This window comes from Ctenopharyngodon idella, chromosome 22 (assembly GCF_019924925.1).
Source record: "Ctenopharyngodon idella isolate HZGC_01 chromosome 22, HZGC01, whole genome shotgun sequence".
Taxonomy (NCBI): Eukaryota; Metazoa; Chordata; class Actinopteri; order Cypriniformes; family Xenocyprididae; genus Ctenopharyngodon; species Ctenopharyngodon idella.
Genome location: NC_067241.1, coordinates 21,461,380 through 21,470,070, shown reverse-complemented (window position 1 = coordinate 21,470,070; position 8,691 = coordinate 21,461,380). Strand labels below are relative to the sequence as shown.

At 36.2% G+C, this 8,691-nt stretch overlaps 1 protein-coding gene across 4 annotated transcripts; it reads right to left on the bottom strand.

Annotated features, from left to right (window-relative positions):
• Nucleotides 1–2,321: 2,321 nt before the first annotated feature.
• On the bottom strand, nucleotides 2,322–8,636 carry zgc:56699 (uncharacterized protein LOC405758 homolog). 4 transcript variants are annotated; one of them, XM_051879557.1, is made up of 8 exons: nucleotides 8,474–8,636; nucleotides 8,070–8,201; nucleotides 7,792–7,916; nucleotides 7,560–7,686; nucleotides 6,909–6,989; nucleotides 6,644–6,707; nucleotides 4,420–4,524; nucleotides 2,322–2,689 (listed from the first exon to the last, which is right to left on the bottom strand). In XM_051879557.1, exons 2-8 carry the CDS (start codon nucleotides 8,146–8,148, stop codon nucleotides 2,644–2,646), a joined length of 627 nt encoding a protein of 208 aa, XP_051735517.1. In that variant the 5' UTR covers nucleotides 8,149–8,201; nucleotides 8,474–8,636; the 3' UTR covers nucleotides 2,322–2,643. The 4 variants fall into 4 exon arrangements, with proteins under 4 accessions (XP_051735517.1, XP_051735518.1, XP_051735515.1 ...); XM_051879558.1 differs by having other exon boundaries at nucleotides 8,396–8,549; XM_051879555.1 differs by lacking the exon at nucleotides 8,474–8,636 and adding an exon at nucleotides 8,297–8,319.
• Between the last annotated feature and the right edge of the window lie 55 nt (nucleotides 8,637–8,691).

Below are 8,691 nucleotides of genomic sequence, written 5' to 3'. Positions count from 1 at the left end.
TGTCAAAGCGGACTAAAAGTGATCGAGGATTTATAATTTATAAATAAATGACTCCTGCAACTGATTGTACACCATACACTTCTTACATGCTGAAACCTTGTTTGTCCTTTTGCGTTTGTGTGTATAGTTTGATTAATATTACTTGGGATGTACAATAAAAAAAAAAAAAATAAAAAAAAACAACATTTGAGATTTCATAAAGTTATCTGTTTTTGCAAATGAACTTCAAATATTCCAGACGGTCTTCAAAATGATGTAATAAAAAAATTAAATAAAATAAATAAAATTAAGTGCGCATGTACACAATTACACAAGCTTAAAGTTTTTTTTTGTAAATAATATAAAGAATTAAATGACATACTGGATATCATCATGCAGGAAACTGCTCGAATTTCAACCATCATGACACAACTAAAGAATCACAAGAAAACTCCAGCAGCATTCTTAGCATTGCATTACACTTCATTCGCTCACACATGCCGAAAGTGCGAAGTTTAAAAATGAAACCGAGATTATAAACTGCTCCTTGGAGCAACAGTGCATTTAAGGAAGCGCTACACAGCTGTGTAAAACAGGCACACGAATACAGAGGTGCCAGAGGGGGCGAGCAATCAGTCCTGCCCACACAAACGCAGGCACACACACAGAGACCCTGTCATTTGTGCAAATGTCTGTTGTCAGTGCAGCTAGCAGGGGAGAGCTGGTGTGTCCAGCTGTCTGTGCGGGTTAAATGAGGCACGGGAGATGAGGAAGAGGGGGAAGACCTGTGGCCCTGCCATACTAACTCATGCTCCATTCATATTGACAGACACAGTCACTAGCCCGTCGCCTATGTGACTAAAACCAGCCACTGTAACAGGAAAAAAGGACAGAATGTTCACGCACTAATTAAAAACGCTCCAAGCGCACAGTGTGAGAACATGATTATCTCATAAGTTTAAAAGAAACTGTAATGACTCATTACCGTAATACAAAGTGGATAATTAAAAAAAACGCCACTAAAACCCATTAATTTCACTTTCACTTCAAAATAAATTTAATTTTACTTTAATAAACAATTTGTTCTTGATAGCTAATGAATTAATCAAGATTAATTAAACACACCGGTGGCATCAGGAAAACAGTGAACAGTGGGCGACATGCATGCAAGCGAGTAAATACAGCAGAATTATGGCAAAGTCATTTCGATGTGCCACACTTCCTGCTGCCGACAGGTGGTGCTTTGACTATAACTGAATATTGCCACGTAGATGTCTTCAGGCCAGGACTATTATCAAACATGAAGTTTGGAGCAGATCGGACATTGTATGCCTGAGTTACAACAACTTCCTGTTTCATGGCGTTAATCACATACATTAGCACTTAGCCAAGTGTTGCATGAAATAACATGTTTCTAATATGTTTGGTACTTCATGGCATATTTAAATGTGTTTCTGGGAGTGAATTACAGTGCAAAGCATGCCATTTCCTGTTGCCTGCAGGTGGCGCTATGACTAACAGAATATTGCCACGTAGATGTCTTCACGCCAGGACTCTAATAAAACATGTGAAGTTTTGGGCAGATTGGACATGTAATAAATTGTATGCCCGAGTTACAATAACTTCCTGTCTCATGGTGAAACAGAATTTTGTCAGGCCGCCATGGACACGGCGTTCAACGAAAACTCCAAATCTTTGCAATTTAACATCGCAAAGGCCTTTAGATTAGACTGACCAAATACGATGTTGATCTGATTAAAGCTCTAAGAGGAGTTTGTTAAAGTACAACATGTGGAAATGGCAAAAACTGCAAAAATTTTGCAGAGAAAATTCAAAATATCTCACTTCCTGTTGGGTTTACAGATTTTGCACCCAGGGACTTTTTTGTAGGGATTGGGCTGTTAAATGTGTGTACCGAATTTCATACTTGTACGTGAAATGTAGCACGAAGGGCACTTTATTGAAATTTTGTAGGTGGCGCTATCGAGCCATTTTGCCACACCTAATTCTGAAACCAGTGTCAGACGTAAATTTTCACCACTTGATGCGTGTGGAAAGTTTCATGAGTTTGAGCATGTTTAGGCCCTCAAAAATGCGTTTCATTTCGGAGAAGAATAATTGACTGAGCAATTACAATAGGGTCCTCACACCATCGGTGCTCGGGCCCTAATTATAATCCTATTAGCGTAACTGTTCTTGTTAAAATCACTACTCGGGTAACACAATTTCAGTTAAATATGGTTCTATTTAAAGCCAAATATAACCTCAAAAGAAATTAAATTTTTGTGCTCCTTTTCTCTGTTGCTTTTACTGTATGGTAAAAGAAATGCAACAGACAGATGTTTGCACTTAAAGAAAGCTTTAATGAATCATACAGGTCAAGATTGAAGGTTACCACTTCCACAAAATGCAAAGGAGTCTAAGCAAATAGTCCAGAAAGATTAATACTGATGGTTTCTCCTTTGAAAGATTAAATGCTACTGAAACGCTAGGTTTAATAAGGAGTGTCTCTACACATGGACCACAGCCAGTTACAGACGTGCATTAGCTTTCAGAAAATAGGAAAAGGGAAATATTTCACAGCACTTCAAAATTAAAAGCTTTAAAAGATAAGTAGACTTTAAACAAGTTAAGCTAGAAAAATCACACAGGGCTTAAAGTATTTTAAAAGTAAGATTTCCCAGTGAAGTCCGTCCAGTGGTGACATATCCTTAGTAAAAAGAAGGGGGGATATATGAATGACAATGTTACCACACACAGCATTAAGAAACAAAACAGCTGACTCAAACAATTAAGAGTGCTGCTGCCATCTACAGGTGCGTTTGTAACTCGGCTGAACAAAGGAGCAGACTTGTTTAACCCTCATGCGGTGTTCAGGACATTTTGACCCGGAGAAAATTCTTCTTTTTCCCCAAAAATACTAGTTAAATGTTATCACACTGGACTGAAACTTGTGTATAACTACTGCTCAATTTTTTTTGATAATTTTTGTATATTATCACCAAATATTGGATTCAATCTTTTTGTCAACTTGTTTTCTTTCATTTAGGACTGTTTTTGTATTTTTCATGTTTAAGCAGGAAATTTGTTTTGAAATGCTTTTATTTTGGTTTTTATTTATTAGTAAAAGGCATAAAGTCACACTTGTTGTGTTCCCGGTCAAAAATGACCAGCCTACAAAAATAGCTTATAAATCACTTGTTATGCTTTTAATCACCAAATATTGGATTTAATCTTTTTGTCAACTTGTTTTCTTTAAATTAGGACAGGTTTCGTATTTATTTTTGAAACTGATTGATCGTAGGCCTCAGTGATCTGAGCTTATATTGGTCAAAAATGACCACCCATTGAAAATGAAAGGGGGAGTCGTCGAAAATCAGAGAAACAATTAGTGTCCAGGAGCGCGTTCATGTTCACATATATACATGTGGGTGAGCAAAAATAAAGGCCTCGGACCTCTGCATGTGTGGATGCATACATACTTGTGCATTGGTGCACATACACACACGTTCATGTACCCAAACCATTTTGAGTATTACAGGCTCTCTTTTGCACAGAGATGAACTTCATACTCAAATCAGTGAGGCTCAGATCAATGAGGCCTACGATCAATCAGTTTCAAAAATAAATACAAAACCTGTCCTAATTTAAAGTTGACTAAAAGATTGAATCCAATATTTGGTAATAAAATAACTTTTAAATCAATTGTTACGCTATTTTTCTGCAGGCCGGTCATTTTTGACCGGGACCACCACAAGAGTGATTTTGTGCCATTTTGTAATAAAACAAAATAAAACCATTTCAAAACAAATTTCCTGTTTAAATATTAACTACACTAGTGTGATAAACAGTGCAAAATTTTCATATTTTATGCAAAATTATCCACAAAAAGACACTTTTTTTTTTTTTTTCCACTCAAAAACTGAGGCACATGAGCTCAGATAAATAAGGCCTACGATCGATCCGTTCCAAAAATAAACAAAACCAGTCCTAATTGAAAGAAAACAAGATGGCAAAAAGATTGAATGCAATATTTGGTGATAAGGTAGCATAATGAGAGATTTATAAGCAATTGTTTGGAACACCACGAGTGTGATGGGTTTTTCAAAAGCTAAAAAACACCAGAGTTGTGTCCCAAATGACGCACTATATACTATGCACATACTAACACTATGTACTCAAGTCATGTGACCTATGGCATCAGTTACGTCGAGTCGCCACAGTTCATAAATCCTTTGCCGTGGCCTAATGGGATAGTAAAGTGTCCAGGGAAGGGAAGTACTCGATTTTGGATGCAGCATTGTTTTGTTTTTTTGTTTTTTTTTATTAATTAAGTATCCCATTTGGGTATTTAAAGTGTACTTTTTCTTTTTAGAAATTTCAGTGTGAACACTACTTATAATACAAGAATAGTGCATAAGTACGCAAATTAGGATTCACCTCTGGTTAAAATTTAGAGCATTTGAGTGCTTACAGAGTTTCCATGGCAGAGTCCGTGGTGCTCGTAGTCCATCGGATAAACTGATGGTGGTAGATGGCTCTGGCCTAAAAAAAAAAAAAAAACATGAGCATAAATCTACTTAAAGTAAAAATGACATTTTTTGTCATTAAAAACATTTCTATACTGGTTGTGTGGAGACAACTGCAAACAAACTATTTCTAGGTTTATTTTCCCAAAAGCAATGCTCAGAAACATTTTAATTGGCTCAGTTTGTCCAGGATGGTCAATATTCATATTCATGTATTTTATTCATATTTCATGTTAATCATTTGTGGCTTATGATTTATCAATATTACTTTTGATTTCATATATTCATGTACTCCTACTCCATATATTAATCCTCATCATATTTTCAAGTATTTACTCTTTAATGTACTCCTTTATGGTTATTCTTCTTTTATCTTTAAGAGTATGTATGCTTGCTATATTAAATTGTTCTTCAAAGTGTTCCAATGTGACAAGTCATGTTGACACATTTGTGGTTAGATATTGGACGCCTGCCAAGTACCGCAGAGGCGATGTTTTCGGAATTAGTTGCTCATTTGAACTTGATGTACCTTCGTATCAAAATATGTCTGTTTCCATTCCTCCAGACATGTGATAATACAAGATCTGCAAAATTCCCTTAAGGGTGTCAAAACAACACCTTTTGTATCTATTTTCATCTATCTTTGATATTTGACCAGTCACTCTAACCTAGCCGTTACACCAACTATGACATAATGGATAAGTCTGTTTGACCTTTTCTTAATAGACCTGTAAGACTGAAAATATCCAAAGATATTTTAAAATGAACAAAGACATTTGCTTTTATTGTTTCAACCCCCTCTCTCTTGCTACAAGGGCCATTTGGAAGGCACAAAGGTGCTGATAGTGATCAAGCCCTATAGGCCAAAATGTATGTACAAAATGTAGGTCTACAAATTGTCACACCTTTAGTACAGTGGGGGAAGTTTTAATCTTCTAATTGGTCAGTTTGAATGTCTCACATTTGGGTTTCAGTCACATGGTCAAGGAAGGGACAAAAGAAGATTGTAACTGTTGCTCTGGCTTCTTTGATTCTTGGCTTTTCTTGGGCATTCTCGGCCCGCTCTTTCTCTCTCTCTCTGGTAACTTTTTACATACATGCTGGGTACGATTAATGGTATATAATTTTATCATCTCATACATCTATTTTGTAATTATTTTAAGTGTAACCATAATCAGATATTGTCATTAAATCATTTCAATTACAAATGATGTGCTAACTAGTTTTGATTTAGTATTAACATTAATGTGCTCCCTATTGCAATACAATATTGTCACACTATAGCAACGCTCTCCCACATATTTTGCTATTATAACTGCACTTATTTCCATCATTGGTATAAGTTGCAGTAGGTGGCAAGAGACAGGAAATGTACAGTTTTCTACCATCTTGCTAATAACGTTTCTTTAGTCATTCGGCGACCCCACAGCCTGAACCCCTGTAGGAGGCCCACCCTTACAGACCAAAACATAAGTTTGAGTGGGATTTAAGTTTTCCTATGCTTATGGTATAAAACGGACTGGGTCTTTGATAGTTTAGCTTTTCGTTGCTTTTTGCTCTTTTGCTTCTCGCATCTCTTCTGCATCTTCTGCTTCTGCTTTTCTACCTCTCATTTCATTCTGCAAATGTCTTAATTTTGTTCATTCTTTCTCTGTATTCTGATCTTCATCTATTAGATACAATACTCTAGATTTTATTATTAACTATTAATTAATTAATTTGTCTCTATAATTTTTAATTAATAAATTTGTTATTCCTTATTCAAATTTGATCTCTGACATAATCATTGCTGGACTACCTGGATCTCATTATCTCCAGTTTTTGCATCAGCCGCAAAAACTTTTGGAAAAGCATTTTTTGCAATTCCATTAGTGTTGCAGAAATTATATCACTTAGGGATCAGCATTTATACCCCCCCCCCTCCCCCCCTCCCCCCTTTTTAATTTGTACATATGATTACACCATTGTGATGCTTGTGGTTTTAGTGTTAATATGAATCAAACTCAAAATTCACACCATCCTGAATATATGTGCCATTATTCTAAAGATTTATAAAATTCCATATAAACCAGCAAAATATAAAGTGAACTTCTGATGAATTCTGAAAAGTCAAGAGAAAGTGCATAAGGACTCACTTGTTTTGAGCAAGCTGATTGTTGGATTCACCCCAGACAAACATAGCAGCATTATCATCAGTCTCTGCAATCACGTCCAAAAATGGAGGAATCGCCCAGAAAGTGCCGATTTATTCGTTTAAACCAAAATGAAAATACAGAAATCAGAAACTATACATAGTAAATAAGGTAGAGTGGCAGTGCCAAAGTAGATATACAGTAGAGACCTAGTATAGGATCACAAATGCGTTCAAAAATGTATGGTAACTTTAAACAGATCACAGACCTGTTTCCCAGTCCTCATTGGGTGAAGGGTTTGTCCAGGTGTTAACGGGCACCTGGAACTTCTCCAGTACCTCTATATTCCCTGTACAAGAAAAAAAAGAAAAGAAAAAAAAAAAATTGACAAATGTATATGAATGCATTTTCAATGTCAAGATCATAGACCTTTTGATCTCACTATTTCATTTCACTTTAGTCTATTAATTGATTACAATTAGCACTCAACCTATAAATGGACTACTACATTTTTCTATGAATCACATTTAAACAAGTGTAATTTAAGAAAATGGAACCCAATGATTTTGTGATTCCACAATATTAAAGTTAAAGAGTGAGTGATTCCATACTAGAGAAGTTAGACTTTTATAGTTCTCTCAAAACTGTATGACTAAATTTAGACGTATTAACTAAATGCTCAAGCACAGCGTGAGAACATCATGATCTCATAAGTAAAAATTTCAACAGTGATTCTCATTGAATAAGAATGCAATATAGCAATGTGGGAAAAGTGAAGGCTAGAATTCCATATTTGAGAATGCTGTTCAACAGTCTGTAATAAAGCATGTAAATAATGCATTCTTTATCATAAAACTCAAGATATACTTAAACAGTTTCTCATGAAAGGACAGTGAAACAGCAACAGCCCAACACAAACCATCTTCAGCGCTCAGTGACCTCTTGTCCTCGCAGTTTGTTATGTGATGAGACAACTCGTGCTTGGGAATCAAGTGTCTGGCATTGAAGGGGCAAGTCTTCAGTTCCCCAGCCAGTTTGGGGTGGTTCTGAAACAATTTAGACAGATGAAGTTCTCACAACACCAAAACCAAGGCAGCAGTATTCTCACAATTTATATAAATGCATGAAACAAATGAAGAACGTTTACCCACCTTCCTGCACTTGAGAACATGAAAAGGGAAGCGAGAGGCTCTGATCTGGTGATTTTTGTCATATGGGCACTGGACAATCCTGTTGGGGTCACTGGCATCATCAGTGTGAGTGTCTTCACCATAAGCTGTGGAAACATGACGCGCCATCAAACAACATAGAAACTGTGCTTGGTTGTTTCCCAACGAAGCATGATCAGACTTTTATACTAAACTTCTATAAGCTGAACTTCATATTGTGACTTTAACAGGGATATAGCAAATCAAACTATTAAAATTACCGCTCTCTTCATTCCAGCTCTGATTTTCAGAGTTTACTCCAGACGGACCGACGCTGCTGCCGAATCTAATAGTGGCCATGCTTCCTTCTTGTGGTGGTCTGGGTAGTTGTGGCCTTGCGTGTTCCGTTAGCTCTGATTTAAAAAGAAAGAAAGAAAAAAAAAAAAAAAAAAAAGTCACTCAAATGAAACACGCCATATTTAAAAATGAAACAAAAACAACAACATACTGAATAGTAGAAAAGCGGCGCGTGCTGAACAAGACGTCAAACCACTTGGGGGGGAAAAGCGAGGCCAAAAGTCATGAAATTGCGAACGAAAACATTCACATTTTTTCATAAAAATCACAAATGGAAATACTTTCGCGGTCTTTTTTTTATAGAGCATGATCTTTTCAAAGCACTTACAACTTTGTTGTAGTCTTCAGGTATGGCGCGTGCACGCGTTCGGCTTTCCCCAACTGCTGCCTGCAATCAGTTGCTGTGATTGTGAATGTTACGAAATGCACTACCCGCTAAAAGCCTTAATTTGTTTCGTCATTATTGTATTATTATAATAATTAGTTACTATATTCAATACTGTATTTCTAAATTCAGGCAGGGAAAAACGGCTTTATTTAAAATAA